The 21,098-nt window shown below is 37.5% G+C and overlaps 2 protein-coding genes across 3 annotated transcripts in view; one reads left to right on the top strand and one right to left on the bottom strand.

The window, feature by feature from the left end:
• Positions 1-11,067, top strand: part of LOC137295192 (unconventional myosin-XVIIIa-like) — a 124,184-nt gene extending 113,117 nt beyond the window's left edge. For both annotated transcript variants that reach the window (XM_067826521.1, XM_067826515.1), the window contains exons 29-39: positions 227-337; positions 738-861; positions 1,249-1,376; positions 1,856-1,969; positions 2,352-2,468; positions 2,735-2,818; positions 3,234-3,371; positions 4,882-5,067; positions 5,728-5,864; positions 6,364-6,521; positions 9,358-11,067. In XM_067826521.1, the coding sequence (XP_067682622.1) occupies positions 227-337; positions 738-861; positions 1,249-1,376; positions 1,856-1,969; positions 2,352-2,468; positions 2,735-2,818; positions 3,234-3,371; positions 4,882-5,067; positions 5,728-5,864; positions 6,364-6,521; positions 9,358-9,368 (1,308 nt within the window). In that variant the 3' untranslated portion in view covers positions 9,369-11,067. The remainder of the gene's footprint in view (positions 1-226; positions 338-737; positions 862-1,248; positions 1,377-1,855; positions 1,970-2,351; positions 2,469-2,734; positions 2,819-3,233; positions 3,372-4,881; positions 5,068-5,727; positions 5,865-6,363; positions 6,522-9,357) is intronic.
• A 4,683-nt stretch (positions 11,068-15,750) lies between these two features.
• LOC137295220 (zinc finger matrin-type protein 5-like) lies at positions 15,751-20,611 on the bottom strand. Its single transcript, XM_067826542.1, has 4 exons — positions 20,420-20,611; positions 19,565-19,627; positions 17,614-17,688; positions 15,751-17,409 (listed from the first exon to the last, which is right to left on the bottom strand). The coding sequence occupies exons 1-4, from the start codon at positions 20,550-20,552 to the stop codon at positions 17,138-17,140; spliced, it is 543 nt and encodes a 180-aa protein (XP_067682643.1). The 5' UTR covers positions 20,553-20,611; the 3' UTR covers positions 15,751-17,137.
• Between the last annotated feature and the right edge of the window lie 487 nt (positions 20,612-21,098).

The following is a 21,098-nucleotide window of genomic DNA, read 5'->3' as shown; positions in this document are numbered from 1 at the left end:
ACAGCAGCTGGATGCTGGGAGCTGGTAGCTGGAAGCTGGCGCAGGTTGAGAGTTTCAACCAGGGTGGGGTATAAATACGATGGGGTGAAAGAGACAGAAGTGGGACAGAGGATGTCCTACGATGGTAGATATAGCAGCAGGATCAGGTGGATGGTAGGAACTTGGGATGTAGGCTGTCTCTGAAGAAGTATCTAGGTGTTGTTTTCATTTGTTCTCCATGTTTTAGGGTAAACTAAGGCTGGAGATGAACCTGGAGCGTCAACGCCAGCAACACCTGAAGGAACTGGAGGAGAAAGATGAGGAGATGGAGGAGATGAGATTCAAGACACAGAAGAAGGTAACAGCGGAGAATAAATTCAAGGATAGTTGATAACTGAATATTAATGTGAACATGTGCACCACAGGAAAAATTATGAAGTTAGGAAGAAAATGTGGATTTTTTTAGTAATTCAGTTAAACATGTGCATCAGAAAAAGTTTCAGGGCACAAAGGTAATCAAGTGTTAGATATTAGAATTGTGGATGATGCTTCAAAAGTCATCAACTCAATCTTTTAACAGCTATAAGGTAATAACTTTCCTACATTAGGTAGAAGTGCTATGAGCATGAATCAGGTGACAGTCTAACATGCAGCTGGAAAATATATTAGATTCGTACATGATCAAGTTAAGGCCAGACAAAACTGTGTCCTGTAGCAGCCATGATGTACAGAGTGTAATCAACGTTGTGCTATTACAGTTGCGGCAGATGGAGTCCCAGGTAGAAGAAGAATACGAGGAGAAGAGGAGAATTATGGAGGAGAAGAACAACCTAGAGAGACAGATGCAGGACTTGGGAGCACGTGCACCGTCCCGGGATAAGGGTAAGTAGAAGACTGAGGGATGTGAACCCATGAAGATCTGGATTATGGTTAGTATTCAGTAACCCATGCTTGTAGTAAGAGGTGACTAATTGGATGATTACTAAGGTGATTGCTGCTCATGATGTTGTTGATCACTGGATTGTCTGGTCTGAACTCAAATATTTACAGACCGCTGTCATTTAGCTGGAGTATTGCTGAGTGCAGAGTAAAACTAAACTCACTCACTCACTTCTGTCATGCACACACAAATACACATGCAAGCATTATACATGAAATGTTAAACACTTTGTCGCAGTTTTCATATTCACCTATATTAGTGTTTTTCTATATGAGATGATCTGATAGGCATGACACACATGTTTATTGAGATGTGTTGAACTATTACAGACACCGAGAAGCGTCTGAGGAGGACACTGAAAAAGACCAAGGCCTTGTTGAAGGACGCTGGCAACACACTACAGAAACAGAAGACAGTAGAAGGAGCCAAGTCACAGATAAACCAGCTCAAGAACCAGGTGAGGACAACTTGGTTTTGACAGCATTGCCTAAATAATCTGCAGGTTCAGGGTCTGGGTCATTATTATGTTGAAATGAAAGACTCTCTGACCCTCAGTGTTGCATCAGTATCTCAGATGAACAGGTCATTGGTCAACTGGTCACTGATGAAGCGCATATAAACTCAGAGTGTCAGTGTGGGTTCCCTTCACATTAGTATCATTGGTGATCATGCCTTTTGGTAATAATTCAGTTATTACAAGAAGATATTTATTCTTTTGAGCCATCAGAAATATTTAGTTTTTGAGTCAAAATTGAACAGGTGAATGAAAGTGACTCATCTGAGACCTACTGTCCCATGTTTTGGTTTCAAAAGTATTGCTTAGGATGGCCATAGGACTAGGGTCAATGACCTTGACAATGACCTTCAATTTCTGCATGGAGCTGCAAGTCCATGGTGAAGCTGGAACTATGGTTATCTTCTGTTTGTGTGTTTCAGTTGGACGATGCCCAGTTCACATCTCAGGCAGCAGTGAAAGCCAAGAAACGGATGGAACTGGAAATACAGGACCTTCAGCAGCAGATAGAGGACATTTCCCACTCCAAACAGGAGGTAATAACAGGAACTCTGGTAGTACTAGTAGCAAATAGTACTAACGATGATGATGATGATGATGATGATGATGATGATGATGATGATGATGATTTACAAACCATTTAGTTTTGTGAACATAATGATTCGGATTGGTCTTGAGCAACCCATGCTTGTCATTGCCATGATATTGTTTTGATATTTGCTAAAAGTGACTATTCTCAATCAGTCATGGAATGATGGATGAATACTTATGCTGTTGATCAGTGGATTGTCTGGTCCAGACTTGATGATGTACACACCGTGGCCATGTATCTGGAAAATTGCACAATGCACCAGTAAACCGCAGCAAGCAAAGAAACTTTCAGCATATCGGTGGCTGATGTGCATGTGTGTCTTTCAGGCTGAGGACCGTTGTATGTCACTACTGAGGGAGAAGTCGGACCTCCAGAACAAGTTGGAGGAGAACGAGGAGGACATGGCTGAGGTCATGAAGAAATACAAGGCTGTGGTGCAACAGGTAATACAGTATGTTCATCAGTACTGTGTTTTGAAGGGCCATGGGGGTTCAGTCATCTGTATTGTGCTATGAGGATCCATGATGGTCCACTTGTATCATTGACTAAATTCTATTAAGCCTGATACACCCAAATGAAGTAGCTAAATGTTGTGAAATCTTCAGTCAAAGTATTGAGAGAATTTTGCTCTTAGGACCACGAGAACCTTTATTTCTTTCCTCTTTCCTTGTTCCTCCTGTGGTTCAACTGATGCAATTTCCTGTTTCAGCAATCGGTGGATCATATAACACTTTCATCACAACTTCAGCAGATAGAAGATTTGTCCACAGAGAAAAGTAGTCTTCAGCAAGAGGTAAGACATTTTGAAAAAATGAATGTATAATTTATGGTTCATTAAACTATATTAAGGTAACTTGCAGTGATGTGAGGGAAATGCATTTAAAGCAACGCTACACCAAACTCAATCAGCTATCATTTTGTAATTTTGAAATCTGTAATGTTTGTATCAGCAGTTTAATATTTTAAAATATTAATAAATGTTCGATAATTCAGTTATTTACTAGTTTCCTTTAGAATGTTTGGGTAGCCTAGTGGTTCAGACATCTGCTTGTCACACCAGAGACCAGGTTCTGATACATGCATGACATAGTATCACCCCCATCTATAATTACCATTATAGTAATAAGAAGTCATATTATGATGTCATTTGTAATAAATTCCTTATATGTAGTCATCTGGAATCTGTGACTGACCATTTCTTTCTGTAGGTGGAGAACCTCTCATCCAAGGTCATGTCGTATGAGGACTCTAGTGTCGACAAACACTCTGTCACAAGGCTAGAGAACAAGATCCGAGAGCTAGAAGCAAAACTAGACCTAGAACAGACGACTAGACAGAGGGTAGAGGTGAGAGACGAGGGTTAAGACACTCCAGGATTCCATGCTGTTTGTCCAAAACCCTTATGCACTTGCCTAGAGAGGAGAAAGTCGTGGGTTTGTTCCCCGACCATGTCATACCAAAAGACGTTAAAATGCAGTGCTTGTTGGTCCTTACCTGCTACTCAGCATTAATGGGTACAACAAGGACTGGTCGCCTCAGAGTCAGTATAATGTATCTGAGTAGGATATTCATGTTTCACCTTGGTATGGTTTCTCAGCACTAAACACCAGATTAAGTCTGGGCTTGTACAAGCAGCCACACATACAAGCATGTTGTCACGTGAGTGAAATAATCTTAAGCATGACGTTAAACACCATTTCACCTCACCTCACCAAAAGCTTTAAATTTATTGTAGTAAAATTTCTTATGGTCAAGAATGATCACATAATACTCCTAAATGGAACGGCATCAATATTTACAGAAAATATTGCCAAAAGTCTTTGTCACAGTAGTAGACTTGAATGTTATGGCTTAGATTGCAGTCATATTGAACATCTACATTCCTAATGATACAGTCATCCCTCGCAATAACACGCTGTGCAATACTGCGGATTCGGTTAAACTGCGGGGTAATCCGTGGCTCCCATCAAAAATAATAATCATATCTACATCATAGTAGTAACTTCTGAAAGACATCAGTCGAGTTATGACCAGTACTTGCAATGTTTGCTGTGAGGCAACATACCGTGCTGTAGTGTGGTAAAAAACAGTCGTCTGAGGACGTATGGTGTCATGAATAACATTTTATGTGATTAAATTCAATCCCAATTTTATTCATTACTACCGTTGACAGAAACAACGGAGACAGCGTGAGTGATTGGCATTACCTCATTCCATGCACGTACAACTTCCACTTACCACAGACCCGTGTTATGGCGAGGGATGACTGTACTTGTTGTTACCTAGCCTGATGACTTGGGTTAAAGCGATGGAACTAGGACTGGTCCAGTTGGGAGTCAGTATACTGAACAGTTGGGATTCCACATTGTACTGAAACATGGTATCCAAGTGGGCTAGCATGTTAAAGAGGATTGGGTGATCAAACTCACTGACTTGGTTGACATATGTCATCATATTCCATTTGTGTAGATGGATTTTCACTGGGTTGTGTCCCAGTCCACCCAGCTGTGAATGGGTACCTTGCTAGGATGGGAAAGCTGCAATAACTCAGTACACCCAGTGGCTGAAAGAGTTGTATAATCCTCAGGGAGTTGAGATTGATAACACCAGCAACCTGAACATGCACTAGTTGTGTGGATATGTGCACCATATAAATAACCTATGATGATAATTGTCTGGTCTAGACTCTATTATTTACAGACTGTTGTCATACAGCTGAAAAACTGCTGAATGTTGAACAACAAATAAGAAAACCTGTGAGCTAACTTGGACTGAATGTTTTTCATCAGTGTTGCGGCTATGTGTCATGATCATGTGACTATGTGGATGAGTTACTGAATGTCTGTTGATGTTCAGGTCCAGCTGTCCCGGTTAAAGGAACAGCTGGAGAAGGAGAAGACTGAGAAAGGAGACGCTGTCATGGCCAAAATGCAGATAGAGGAGTCTATGAAGCGTCTTCAGAAACAGCTGCGAGAACTCCGGGAAGAGTTGACAGACTCCCAGAAGAAAGAATTTGATGCCTGCAATAAGAAACAGGAACTGGTAAGAAGTTTAATCAACATTAATATGCAGTGTATCTAAGAGTCCGACAAGTAAGAAAATTAACAATCAAGGGCAGATAATTCTGACATGGCAAGGAAGATCTTTCTTTGTTGAAGTGTAATCCAGTTCTAAGTAATAATACTACTCTATTGTCAAGATGTTTTACTAGATGTTACGACAATCTCTTTGTAGTCTGTCATTGCTGTTTTATTTTGTCTCCAAACGATAACAGTGAATTGCAAAATACGTCAAAATTGAGAACAGTCTAGTTTATGTCAGTGCATGGTAATGAATACCCTGTGTCCAACAATGTATTCTGTTTGTTAGTCTTGTACTCAGTGGGTTGTTGTGTTGCCAAATACCGAGGCTTGGTTGTTACGAATTTCATGACGCATGAAAATTTGGGTTAGAGTTGGTCTTTAGCATCCCATGCTTGTAAGATGTGACTAATGAGATCAGATGGTCAGACTCACTGATTTGTTTCACATATATAGTTTCATCCCAATTGTGTACATTGATGCTCATGGTGTTGATCACTGGATTGTGTGGTGTACACTCAAGTATGTACAGATATAGCTAGAATATTGCTGAGTGGCGTAAAACAACAAACAAAGACAAATGCGAGGTTCTGGGCTTCACATCCTCATGCTGTTGATACAGGACAGCCGAGTAGAGGAGCTGGAGGTGGATGCTATTCAGAACCAGTCTGACCTGAAACTGGCCTTCAAGAGGATCAATGACCTGCAGGCTGCCCTGGAGGAGGACCTGGACAGTGATGACAGTCTAATGTCAGACAGGTCAGTACCACTATCTGATGCCCCATCTCCTGAAACTTGAAGCAAAATATTCAGTAACATAACTGTATCGGTGCCTGTTGGCCTGTTTTATGCTAAAAAATAATAAAAACACTCAGAAAGTATTTTGTATGCATGTTCTGGACACATGGATTCTGATCTACTTAATTTTAAAAAGTACCTTAAAACAGTAACATATGAAAAAACAATAAATTTTGAAATGATTCAGGATTGTAATGAAAATTTCACGTGCAGAAGACTTGGATTACATATTTATGATGTGATCACAATTTCTTTGCATTGTTTCAGCATTTGTCAACATAACTGAAACAATGCTTCTTAAATCAGCTGACTCACTCTTCTCTGGACAGTCAAGCGATACTTCAGAAACCTGTTCTGCTAAATGAATGTGGTACCAAGATGATTGTAAATCCCCTTCTTTCTACATGGGCTCATGACATTTGTAGGGCAAAGATTAGAGTATTTGTTTTCTTTGTTTCAGTGATGACCTTGATGACCTGTCAGACGAAGACATAGACAGCTTCTTAGCCAGTCATAATCAGGCTCCACTAGGGGAGCGGGGGAGTCGGTCAACATCAGTGACCAGTGCCTCTCACGAAGATACACCTCACAGTCCTAGGTTCAACGATATAGACTGTAGTAAGTCACTTGGTACAATTTCTTTTCTACATTTTCTACTAGTCCATTTGTTCTAATATAGTTCATCTGTCTGTGCAGTTATCTCCCTTTGTCGCATCAGAACCATATGATCAATGGTTTGAGCCCCAGATTCCCCCTTATTTGTGCTCTTAATGTACCACCACAGTAACTGCAGGTTTCACAAAAGGGGTCCAAGGTTAAACTTGCTCTTTGTCAACCCATGTTTGCCACAACAGGCGATTGATAGGATCGGATTGTCAGACTTGCTGACTTAGTTGGTGTAAGTCCTTGCAGTCGGTACATTGTGACGTAAACAGTTGGACCCTCTGGTCCATACTCAATGATTTACAGACAGCCATGTTATAGCAGGGCTACTACTGGAATAATGTGGTTTAAACAAGTAACAAGCAAACAAAACAAACACAAAATTGGTAAACATGTGATGCGCACATCAATCCAGGTATTCTGACAAGCTCATATATTTAAATATATATATATATATAAGAAATATTGTTTAAGGTCACATTACGTTAATCTCTCTCACTTTTTAATATAGGCGCAGTTGCACACATCCAAGTCATCAAGATGTAACATCATTAATATTGTAATTATTATAATGCATTTTCAAGTTAAAAAAATGTTATCATATGTGGTGAAATAATTCTGTTGAAATTTGGTATGGATAATTAAGAGAACAATCAGTCTTCCATGGACTAAAAAGTAATTCAGCAATTTCAATTTTCAGCATAGTACCTTCCATGGTGGGAGAGGTGTATTTAAAGACATGGTAAATCGACACATTCTGCAATTGTATCGCCATCTATAACATGTAACATCTTGGCTTTTTTGCCTTCTGAACTTGCATTGTTTCTTCATGTGATTGTTTGTTTCCATAACAACACAATACTTCTTAATATGAAAACTTTTGGAATTTTCTTTTGCATAATATTTGGTCCGGTGCTGTTATGAATGATAAATATGTTATATCCATATACAAAAATATATACTGTAAACTGTCTTATTTCCGCGCCTTTAAATTTTCGCGAGTGACGGGCACTAAACCTTTTCGCGCCTTCTTATTTTTGCGAGGTGCTAGTTGACCAATATATTGACAAATGCAATACAGTATAAATACCTGAGATATAGGTCTAAAGGGTACTATACATGACTAAGGTTTTGAAGCAGAATATTGATCAATATATCTTTCATTCAGCCATGAAAAAGACCGGTCACGTGACAAACATGTGATCTTGTAACAGAGGGCGTCTCTGAATGTTTTAACACAACACCCAGGGGTGTGATCAGTGAGTTGTTATAAGATAAACAGATTTGCGTAGTGATTTAAAAACAAATGTAACTGATATCAAACCTAGATCACTTTATCCGGGTGTTAGAGCAATGAAAACAAAATGATATCTTCTCACGTGATGTGACTGCCTACGTAGATTAACACAGTGGTATGCAGAGAAGGTAGTGCCAATTGCAAGACAAACATCAATGAAACCATAGACTTGCGAATCAGTGTTATGAAGCCTGTACATGCACGGTGGGTAGTGAAATGTCTGGACAAGCTCTCCAAACAGAAAGACATTGTTCTGAGGGGTTGGCAAAAAGCTAATCTCTTGTGAAAACTGTTAGTAAGAGGATCAGTAAGTGACATGTGTTAATTCAGATTAGCCCAGCGATGACACATGAATGAGCAGTGTACACTTGTATTGTTTTTATGTTGTTGACTTATCTGAATAAAGTGAATGAAATATCTATATTATCGCGTGTTTTTATTCTCTGACGTGAAGTTTGCGAAAATTAAAAGGTCGCGAAAATTTGGCTGTTTACAGTATACAGTCTGTACTAAACTCATGAGTCTTTTGGCTGAAACATAATGATAAACATTATATATTTAGTAGAGTTTATTGTAGCTATGTGGACAGTTATTAGCTAACTTCACTTGACCAAATGGAATTTTACTAGACCCGGGCTCTGGACAACTGGTTTAAGTCACAGACTGTATATTTTACATCTTGTAATAACAAATATCACTTCTATTAAGTATTTTTGCGCATAGCATGATCATGTCATGTGTTGAAGCTCCTGTCTAATCTTAGCTATCTTAGCTCATGTGTATCAGTAGAATCCCCCAATGTAATATTCATGTCTAGTGTCAGTCTGAATTCATGAACATCATGGCTAGAATTGATCTTCAGCAGCCTATGCTTGTTGTAAGAGGCGACTAACAGGATTGGGAGGTCAGGCTTACTGACTTGGTTGACATGTCCTTGTATCCTGTAGACTGATTCAAGGGACAATGCTCATAACGTCATGCTTGTGAGTCAACCAGCCAAAATCTGTATCTAGAGGGGTGGCCTAGTGGATAAGGTGTTTGCTTGTAACACCAAAAACATGAGTTTGATTCCCCACAGTGGTACAGTTTGTGAAACCTGTGTCTGGTGTCCCTCACAGTGATATTGCTGGAATATTGCTAAAAGCTGCATAATTTTTACTCACTCTCTTTATTACGATCATATAAAATGTATAGTTGTTGACTATTATGTTGCCTGGCTTAAAATGTATTCCATTAAGCACATCTTGCATTGATAATGAATTCCAAATTTAAGTAAAGAGACTCCATTTTAGACACATTAATATATTGCATATGGTTCGATTCTCAGAATACAACAGTTAATCCCTGCATTGTCTGGTCTGGTTGATTATTTACAGACTGCTGCCATATATATGGTAAATATTGCTGAGTGCGGCATACAACTCCGCTCACTCACTCATGATATGAACATGATGTAAGATGAAATGAAAGTGACAGTTTTGTTGTCCATTTCAGGTGAAGCATAGCAGTAGATGTGAGGCGTGCGAGCCTGGTACAGCTCTTCAGGTTACCATTGGGCCAAGTGCAACAGATTGTGTGTGTGTCGTCATATCTCGCTGATCTATCCACATCGGCCGTCCGCTATACGTATCAGCATTGTGTTGTACATTTCGATGTCATATCTCATCGTCGATTTAGTTACTTCAACACCCTGTTACTGTTTTCCATTTACACTTGGACATGAAGTGGACTTGCAGGGAAACCTTCTTTCTTTGTGACAACCTTGGACAGATTTCTGAGGAATTATCTCCAGTGAATACATGGTGGCAAATGCTGGAATTGAAGGATTGGATTGTGGTAAATGAAAGGGAGAAAGATGGTCATTCGGAAAGATGCAGAGAAGTCATAATGATGTACAGAATGTTTGCAAACAGTGTTGTGTAGAACTGAAGGATTTACTTGTAGTGAAAAATGGAAGGATTTTACAGTCATAAGAGAAGCACTGTGGATTCTGAACTTTTCACTTAGTACAATTGAAGGATTTCACTACTTTTCCAATGAAGGATTTCACAGCACTAGAAGTGATTCACAGTGGATAATGAGGTTTCAGCTGCAGTGTAATCAAAAGATTTCTCTGAAGTACAAATGAAGTATTTCACTACAGTACAATGGAATGATTTCACAGCACTAGATGTGATTCATAGTGGATACTGAAATTGCAGCTACAGTGTGATCGAAGGATTTCATTACAGTACAAGAGAAGGATTTCAATACAGTACAATTGAAGGATTTCACTGCACTAGAAGTAGATACTGGGTCAACTGCAGTAAGGCAAACAGACACTGTTGTAGATAATAGTACATCCAATTACAAGCATATATGATGAGAGATGTAGATATTACACAGCTTACATAGTGGTCTAAAGTTAAAGTGCTATGAAGTTATATTTCAGAGTGCAACCACATAAAATATATATAATGCAGATGGATATGGTTGTGCTCAAGGATGGAGGGTCTGTCTTAGGTGCAGACAGCAATCCAGTTCCAGGAAGTAGGAGGTGACACTGTTTGTGGTTCAAAGACTGAAGTCCTCCAGTTGAACAGATGAACAGATCAGGTTCACACTGCACTGAACACAGCTTCCAAACAAAGATGTGGGCTGCATGTACTCAAGAGATGCATTTCGGAAAGAGAAACAAGCCTGCTTCTTTACATGTATTTCAAAGCAGAGACACATGTATTCAGTAATGCAAAGGGATACTTTGTCTAAGTCAAATACAGGGTGGCTGAATTAAGTGACGGGAAGGATTTGCCCAATTTAATAAAATCAAAGGATTTCTTTTTTAAGTGGCATTTAGAAGCTGGTATGATGAAGACGAACACTTTCTATTGATAGACATGGCATTTGTTGCAATAAAGAAGTTGTCTATCCATAAAAATTGTTCCACTTCAAAACATAGGATGACCAGTGTTCAGTGTCAGGAAGACTGGAATGAGTGTCCTAGGACAAGATACCTCTTTAGGTTGGTAAAGGAATATCTTTCAAAGTTTTATCTGAATGGATTCCAGTACTCAATGTTTTTAGATATAGATATGTCAGGATCTGAATTGATTCACAACATGCTCGCATCAAGAGGGCCTAGTGTATCATCGCCTAGTGTATCCATTTCCTTATTACTGTGCCCTTGAATTAAATTATCTTCAGACAATATAGTCATACCCACCACCCACACCTGCAACAATATGCCACCCTTTTTCTCTCAGTACAGGAGACTTATTTTTTCTTCTTTAGCCGTAAATGTCTGATGGGTTGTCTAGTATGTCAGTTTCTTAACACATCACTGGCGCCAATTCAAGTCCCAATGTGTTATTTATTAGCATTGGTCATCTCGCATGGATGTTTTTCTAGTGATCTGATGATATGTTTGAACGTCTTGGCTTAGGCTCGTTTTGGACAGACAGGTGTGCTTGGAACATTGCTAATGATACTCAAGAAATATTTGGTTACAGAATTAATCTAAAGTCAGCAAATGTGTAAGACCTGTATTCATATCTGTTGATGTATCTAATTGATTTATATTAAAATTGACAAATTAACTTATGTTTATTTTTATGATTTATTCATCAAATGGGCATCACATATTTTGTCAGATCAGAGAGTATGATATGATTATATAACTAACAAACATATATTGATAAGTGAATTTCTTGTGCCAACTTTATATAGAACAGCACTTAGTTAATAACTTCACTTATAACTAACTAGTACTAGCATTATAACCATCATAACTAAATAAAATTAATGTGATGAGTAACCAACTGGATACTCATGATTTCTCTCAAATAGAAATTGTTTACTTAAGCTCAAACCTATTATTTCGACACAATGATTTATTTTGTTTAGCTCAAATGTTTTGTGGAAAACAAATTTGAATTGAAATATACCTATCAGTTTGAAAAATAACATTGTGTGTGTTATATATTTAGTTATGAGAGTAGCATATGTAACGGTCTTTATAGAATTACTCTCAATCTAATGGGCTTTTCAGCAATTTTAGTGACTTGTTATCATGTATACACATCTGTGATTTAGTCCATCTTTCAGTATTATCATTCATGTTATACTTGATGACTACTATTTATGTTAAAGCACTGTAACCAGTTCCTCAAATTGTGTTCTATTTATGTACTTGCTCACTTCTCTTCGGTATAAACAAATATCTGAATGTAAGTCAGAGGACAGGTTGGACTTAAATCTCATGGGCAGGTGGGGTAGCCTAGTGGTTGAAGCGTTTGCTTGTGACTTTGTGAAGCCCATAACTTAAAACTAAACTCACTCACTCATTTAAACCGTATATTTGTTTGTTAACAAGACTGACAAAAATACTGAAGTTAGGAAAAGGAAGACAACTTTTTCTGAATATTAATATCTGGAGAAAATAAATTAACAGCAAGACTTTTTATGACCACTGTAAGAAATGATTAATATGCATAAAGTCTTTATTTTGCAAAACCAAAGAAACCATTTAGTGTCGTTTTGCATTAATGCTTCCATATTGTTTGAAGTTTGAGGTTTTAAGTAAAGTCAAATAGAATAAATTTACTTCTGGGAATTATTTTTTGTGTTTTTCAACTGTCTCCATGGAATTTTAGACCATTCTATTGGTAAACAAACTAATTATGTTTACTGTTTACCATATATGCCAAACCAAGTTTAACAGAAAAAGAATTGTGTCCCAAACATGCAGGTTGGTCAGCATAAGTGTCATTTTATCTTTTGCAATGAAATACGAAAACATTTAAAATATGATCAAACGAATGTACTGTATCATTGAAGTATTTTCATGCTTGGTACTGTAGTTAGTGCCCAAGAGATACAATATAGTGTGACTATCTTGTAAACATAGGGTCATGTATTTCCACAGATGTTTTGTGCTACATGTACAATTTTAGGTTTTACATTATGGTCAACTAAACTCATATTTGACAAGAGAGGAAACAACATGCTTAAATTATCTATTTTTTTAATACCTCAAGGACCAAAAACATGGACAACTTGTTGGTTTTATAATTGCCAACGGTCCTAAAATCATATTATAAGGTACATATATACAGTATTAGCCTAATGTCTTGCTGCAACATAAATATAGTATCCATGGAAACCTGGATTCATCACCATGTGTCCATTTCTGTTAGAGTGCTCTCCCGTTACTGATATTGTTCTGTATAGAACCATGAACAAACCAGTCAGAATGTGCACCCAACAAATGTTTTCATTCTTTAGCTATAGCTTGTATCTAAATATACAAACAGGATTTACATCTTATTATATAAAATATGGTTGTCGACGGCAACCATGTCAAATTAGCATATCCATGTTAATTTACAAGGTGACATTCAGTTTGTGTTTGAACATGATTGGTTACAAATATGCACCTAATGAGCAGATTATCCTCAGTATATAAGTTAAGCCCTAGTTAAGCCATATTCATGTGTTTTATCTTTAAATGACAACCGTGTAATGTTAAAATATCTGTGCGAACTGTGTTTAGCTTGATATAACACAAGTGGTAACTACTGCACACCTGGATGCTGTTGTACAAAACCTTAGCGCAAAGACTGTGTTAAGGTATGGGAGTTTCGGTCTCCTTAGCGCTAAGGTTGTTTTGTAGATGCCTTCAGAATGTAAGCATCCTAGTTAAGCAATATTCATCTGTTTTATCCTTACATAAAATATGGTTGTAAACGGCAACCATACAATATTTACATAAACTTACACGTCTCCATTCAGTTTGTCTTGGTATAGCACAAGTGGCTATGACTGCACACCCAGTGGGCAGGTTCTTCTCAGTATATTAGCGTCTTAACTATAGTTAAGCCATATTCGGTCCTTCTGTATCCATATCATACTCACGTCTCAGTTTCGTAGATACATTCCAGACCATTTACATCCCTTGTTGATGTACTACTATGTATTTTAATATTTTCTACTTCTTATTTACTTTTTTTAAATATGTGTTCAGTGGCTATTTTTTATTTTTTAAAAAAATATATGGCTTTCTGTCTTTGCTTGGATTTTGATTTCAAACTTTAAATCTCGTATTTTGACGCCTTTCATTCAGATGGTATTATCATACAGTGTATTTTAGGTGTCTAAAATTGCTAGGAATTAAGGTGAATCCCCCCAAATGTTATTTTTGTGTATGTAAACGTAACAGGTGTGATGGCTGAGTGCACTTAATAGTGAGAAGGTTTGAAGGAGTAGCCAAGCAGGCAAAGATGCAGACAGTGGTTGCAGAGACCTGGGGTTGGATCTATGTGATACAATCCTTACTACCCTAGTGATGTGACTAAGGTATTGCATAATGGGCACAAACACCACATACTTAAAAGTGAGTCAAAATAACATTAGGCTGTCACAATTTATTCAGTCGACGTAGGTATGCAAATTAATGAGTGTTTCTTTTTTTTGCAGCTAAAGTATCTTGATTATTACGTTTTTGTAGGATATCTTGCATATGATTATTGAAAGGTGTTATATGAATAATGCCACTGTTATACATTTGATTTGACTTAACTTTCTCTTGGTGCAAATTGACATGAAAACCTTGTCACAACAGGCAAAATCAGATTACATCTTTGTCCCTTAAACCTAGTAAGTTGAACTGAAATGTTGTGTATGTAGAAGAAAAATATTATGAATAATACTCGTCATAATATTTTACTAGTGTTCACATATAACGAATACAATATTTAAGAGCTGGTACAGATTATGTATGTAAGAAGACTGCTATCCTTGTGCTAATTGGACTCAGTAAATCATTGGTATGTCTTGTAAATAATTTAAGAATCTATATCAAACTCTATTTTACCAATCTTGTTAACACTATATCTTAATTTTGATAGCTCTTTGTGTGGCGATTCAACCAACGCAAGGAATGAGGCAGGTTAATTTTCTTATCAACCAACTAGCATGAAGTTTTGTTTGTTCAAATTAGCAACAAATTTGGTATCATGAAAAAGAACTTTTATCTTGCCGTTCAGTGGAGTTATCAGATCTTAATGCAGAGACAGACAATACTGTAGTACAAGATATAATTTTGATGAGATTGGCTTATTCTAAACAAATACACCTGCAAAGCTTTATAGTGAAACAGTAATCTTGTCCTCTGCAGCTTTGGTTTGCCTTAGTTACACCTGCTGGAAAATATGTATAGAATAATTTTTATCATTATTGTAATGTCAAACTCAAGTACAGAATGGCTTAAAAATAAAAATTTGGAATTGTAACAAATGGTGCCTTGTTACATGTATTATGCAGATAGATGTTGTAAATTGTTAAGATGTTAACACTTCGTCAAGTTTTATATTGCTCTTCTGCCAAAAGTAAGCTGTAAATTGTTTACAATTTTACATCTGTTATGTACATTGTTGGCATGTTTTACTGTGCACAGCATATCTCGTAGTTACTGTTGATTAAAGACATGCTGTTGTTGTTAGGTTGTTACAGCTGAAAGCGTTACCGTGAAGCTGATTTTGTTGCCGTGGAACTGAAGTAGGCTTTTCTGCTGAAAAATAGTCAAACCTTGGTGTTCAAACCTTGGGCGTGAATATTCATTTATTAGTTTCTTGAGACATCTCCCATTTTGACACTACTGTTTAGAAAATGGAGACAAATTGCCATTTCTAGTAGTAGTAGTAGTAGAATAGGAAGTCAGATTGGAGTGTGTTTCAACATAAAGAAATGATTCATTTGTAGTTAATTTTTGTTTCATTCTTTGATTTCATCACCATGTTCATATCAATCCCCACCTCGACAAACATCAAAATTTTACCAAATTTAAAGGCACCACTTCTAGGTCCACCACTGGCATAAACAGGATGGCAAGATTGAAACAGCAGAGGTTGATACGTTCTCTGTCCATTTACTGAATTGTAGAATTTCTGTACATACAGGAAATTGACAAATGGATCCAGACTATATGACAAGTAATAAATCTTATAATCACTGATGTGTTTTCATTGATTCCTTTCTATAATTTTGCTGTTGAATGCTGCATTCATCTTTGTTTGCTTCTTTGTTCTTGAACACCGCACTCATTCAACACAGCAACATTCCAGTTACATGGTGGTGGTCTGTAAAGAGTTCTTCTAGACCACACAATCCAGTGATCAACTGCATTAGCATCAATCTTATGCAAATAGGATATGTGACAACCACATCAGTTTGCCTGACCACCTGATCTTTTTAGTAGCCTCTTCTTACGACAAAGACCAGTTCTATCCGGATCGTCAATGGTTTACCATCAGCAATCTTACAGGGACCAGACATATTTGATATATGTTCAGTAAACCACTACCGAACATATGGTCCATATCAGTAGCTAGCCCAACAAATCTCATGATTTGTTAACACATTCTCTGCTTCTAGGTTTCATACTTCTGGGTAGATATGCAAGACCAACATCACTTGGGTTTTCCTTCCACATTGCCGTACCTGAAACTTTCTGATAGTGTTTAACCAAGCCTACTCACTCACATGGTGTTGTAGAATCCACAACAGATCTTCATCATCCCATGTTGTTGGAAGAGACTGACTAACAGGATCTTATGTTGGGCTTGCTGACTATTTAACAAATCAATAAATATCAGAATGACCTTCGGAGTCTGGGCCATGTTCCACAAAGTAGTCATAGCACTCAGGTGAACATAACTCTAACACTTTAACACACACTTATGACAGTCGTAGTGCTATGATTGCGTTGAGAGACAGGCCCTTGGCCAGCCAAACCAAGGTAGACAGCATGAGCACCACTCCATATTGACGGGGCAAAACCTGGTGATCAGAAGTGTCACACACGGTTAACCCTGATCCCTTAACTTTCACTACATGATGTGTCTTCGTTTCTTGCCTGACATCAACCTTAGTAGTAATTCAGTTCACAGTCAAGGCAAACCAATGAGTGATAGTGTGAGTAGCTGTCCATACTGTTGGTGAATCCATACATCCATTCAACACAGTTATGGCACAACAGATAAATTACAGTCACATTAATATCTAAAAAGATATTGGAATATTAACAGTATACAGCAGTATGGAAGAATCTGGTAGATCCAAACTTCTTTGAGCAATATCGTAATGTCTGGTGTGCTCTGATCAGTTTGTGATCACAGTTATATTGGCATTGCCCAAACTGTGATTTGGTCCACAAGTGCTGTAAATACTACATCGTCATCTAGACTGATGATGATCTTGCACTGTGGTCACTTGAACAAGTATTGTGCAGTTCTTTGTCTCAACCCCACTCCTCCAGGGGTAGATACTTGTAGGCGTCTGGGGGTGGGGGCAGGAGTGATGGGGGCAAGTTGGGGATGCTGGCAAGACTTGGAGGTATGGAGTACACCGGAAGCTGGAACAACGCAGCATCATCTGATGGTTCTTGGATTCCACTCTTCGTGTCATCCTCGGTCTTCAGTCTCTTGGCCCGTTTGTCCAGCCATTCCTCCAGCGTGGGCACCTTCTCCTCCTCTTGTCTCTGCTTAATGGAGGCCTCTCTCTTACTCCTGACTGAAGGAGAAAGACAAAAGTCTGTGTTACTCTCGTGGATGAAAGATAGATTGTTACATACACTTGGGTGTCATTCAGCTCCACATCCATGGGCTATATGTAATAGTTCCTTAGATGTGGAAAATGTAAACCTTCATAGAACTGAACTTACTTTCCAAATGAATGAATCCCTAAATACGATAAAGCATGGGGACAGATACTCACTCTCATTCTCAAGCTCTTCCCTAACTTTGTCCGTTACATGCGACCATCGACAGTTGACACCAAAATGACATTCTCCTGGAAGAAGAAAAGTATGTATCCAGTGAAGCTTTAAACAAAAAACACCAGTTATGAAAGACATTTAAAGTTTTTTTCACGTTTTACTATATCTCTATTCTATCACAATAACCATACCAGGACTACTGGCTAACAACAGTAACTTGCCCTTGTTTTGCAACAAATAACACAATCAGGATAAATGAATTTATACTATATAAAAAGCTACCACTGAAGAACGGTATAACAAACAAATTATCAAAGATACATTCAAAACTAGCTTGACATTACTCTATAATGCCTAATGATTATTCAACAACACAATATAAACATGATAAAATGAGCCATAGATTGCTAAGAAATTTATTTTAGCACACCATATTGGGGACTGTGGTAACTTAATAACGTGTCAACTTCTTGCATGGTCCCCCAGCTGGATTTACACTAGCTGCGTGTGATTGTATGCAAGGTTATCACTTCTGAAATACAGGTATGAAGGCGGTACTGCAATGAAGGTGGTACTCAGAAAACTTGAAAATGACATATTTATTAGATACAGTACACTAAATAATGGAGGCATCACCCCAGTTACATACTGCTATCTGTGGTTCTTGCCCATATGGCAATGATTTGAGTGTGTGAATAAATAAAATATTCACATGTCAGTACAGATTTGAACAGAATACCTAGTAAGTTACTAAGAAAGGAATATCTGACATTTGCTAACTTGACTAAGGACTGTATTTGCAGGCATTCAACAGCAGATTATAACAGTATATATTTTTAAAACTAGTTTGAGATCTTTTTAAAATACCAATTCATTATTTAACAACACAAAACAATTGAGTTTAACTTATAGATCACCATTAGTTCAATTTAGGCCACTGTGCTGAGGGAACTTCTAATACTTCAGCTTCATGCTTGGTCCCCCAACTTGGGATTTGAGTGTGTGAATAAATAAAATATTCAAATGTCAGTACAGATTTGAACAGAATACCTAGTAAGTTACTAAGAAAGGAATATCTGACATTTGCTAACTTGACTAAGGACTGTATTTGTAGACATTCAACAGCAGATTATAACAGTATATATTTTTAAAACTAGTTTCAGATCTTTTTAAAATACAAATTCATTATTTAACAACACAAAACAATTGAGTTTAACTTATAGATCACCATTAGTTCAATTTAGGCCACTGTGCTGAGGGAACTTCTAATACTTCAGCTTCATGCTTGGTCCCCCAACTTGGGTTAAAAAATCTCAATGCCCGACGCCAGGAACAAGTCAGTTTTCATTTTGGGCAATCAAATAATGGTGTCTTACTTGTCTGTGGACGACTTGATAATTTCTGTTAACAGTTTCAAACACCAAATAAACTTAAATTTCATTTCATATATGCTCAAAATGTAGCTATTAAATTTGGCAATGATAATGAAGTAGAGTTATCTTTCTTTGCTATTTTATCACTTCTAGATAAATAGTCCAGTAAACATTTTAATCAAATATCATATTGATACATTCTTTTATAACTACATCACCATGACTATATCAAAAACCTCAGGGCAACTGGAAAATTAGTCAGGACAAGTTACTTGCCTTGTGGCAAGTGACTTTTTAAACAAACTTTGAACCCCTGACAACTGGAGTGAAGTACACTGTACATGTAAATGTCTTTCAGTGTCTGAATGAATTTACATTTGATATTACCTATGACTGGTACTTGTGGTACAGAAGTAATCATTTCATGTTTTGCCTTGTTTCTGCAGTCATGACAGTGTTTCGCAATATGGATAAAATATACCAAATGCACGTTTACTGGTGATTGCTGGGAACTGAGGCAGACAATGGACAAATGAGGTTATCACGGATAAGTCTCTACTTTAAAATTACACTGTACCTGTAGTTCTGAAGTTGTGGCACAAAGGCAGTTTGGAGGACTCTGCTAAGATCTTGGCTGGATCTGCAACAAAAACAAAGATGCTAGAAACACAAATGAAAGAATGAGTTGAGGTGAGTTTAAATCATGTCATTTTCAACAGCATTCTAGTTAGGTGTCTAACAGTGTGTTAGTTCACGTGGTGTGCCACCAAAGGTCTAAGGTGTTTACCATGTTGTCAACACCTACAAGCAAAGTTTCCTGTAACCAACATACACATACATACACATATATACAATGACAGGTATCGCCCCTCAGCCCCTCAATCTACCCCCCAAAAAAGAAAGAAAAGAAAATATAATAAATGAATAAAAACATATTTGTGTAAAGGTTAAATAGAATATCCTTGTTATAACTGAAAATACATTCAGTTTAAAATTTAAAAAAGGTATGCATACTTTGGCCCCTGTACGCAACAAATTTTGTTTATACCACCATAAATGCTGGGCACATTCAAAGCAAACTTGACTTATATTCCAACCTTACTAAGTCAGATTGAAAACTGTCAATAGTTCACAAAGATGCAACATCACGAGGCAATCTACAATCCAAGGAAATAGAATAATTTTTTATGACATAAAGCTACTAGGGATCCATTCTAAATCTGGTATTCTTTTCTTGACATAACGTCATCATTTGGGATATTTAAAAATAGTTCAGCAAGTAAGGGATATTGTAGGGTTGAAGCATATAGGCCTGGTGGCCTTGGCTCAAAGGACTGGATATCTGAGCAGAGACCATATAATAATTATATGGTCTCTGATCTGAGGTAGATTACCAGTTTATTCATCAATTCATGGTCAGTTATTCAGTTACCTCTTTTTATGAAAGAATCGTAATGAGCTTTCTTCTGTTTTTGGTGATATACACCCATCAAATGATTCTTCCTATTGGTCGCATTATCAGCAAAAGATTTATCGCAGTAATCACAATAGTACCGCTTTCCCATCGTTGAAAGGAGCTGGGGTTGTGACCTGAGTTTGTGCACAGTTTTCGTGATAGTCAAGAGCAGGTAACTCTAATCGCGGGTTAACATAAAAGTTCGATCGGGGCGGATTATGACTCTCAAAGACTTTTATTTACCAAATGTTCTATCAGCGTCGAAAGTATGACAATATAGACACAAAGCATAATAAAAAATCACACATCAAATGAACACATATGAACGAAATAATTAGGATAAAATCCGGAAGTCGTGCTGTAAAATACAAAACAGGAATCGTTACTAAACGAAAAGAGAATTCTTGCCCCTCTTGATACATATTTAAACCTGTCCAGTATGCTTGTATCAACCAAACCACGAAGGTGAAAAAACAACAACATAATATACGGTATTAAGTGAACACAAGCAAAAGAGTTCAAGAAATTAAGTTCCTTGTCTCCTCTCAGAATAGTCAGATGTTTATCAAGTATTCCCCGGCTTGTGCGGTAGTCTAGTGGTTTAATCGTTAGGTCGTTACACCGAAGAACCGGGTTCTATTCCCTACGATGATGC

Source organism: Haliotis asinina, chromosome 1, assembly GCF_037392515.1.
Source record: "Haliotis asinina isolate JCU_RB_2024 chromosome 1, JCU_Hal_asi_v2, whole genome shotgun sequence".
NCBI classification, from domain to species: Eukaryota; Metazoa; Mollusca; class Gastropoda; order Lepetellida; family Haliotidae; genus Haliotis; species Haliotis asinina.
This window is presented reverse-complemented; position numbering and strand designations above follow the sequence as displayed.

Coding starts and splice junctions, on each gene's coding strand:
- LOC137295220 (XM_067826542.1), bottom strand. CDS start 20,552: ATGGGAAAGCGGTACTATTGTGATTACTGCGATAAATCTTTTGCTGAT. Junction 19,628..20,419: donor CGATTCTTTCATAAAAAGAG/GTAACTGAATAA, acceptor TTTTTGTTGCAG/ATCCAGCCAAGATCTTAGCA. Junction 17,689..19,564: donor CCACAACTTCAGAACTACAG/GTACAGTGTAAT, acceptor TTCTTCTTCCAG/GAGAATGTCATTTTGGTGTC.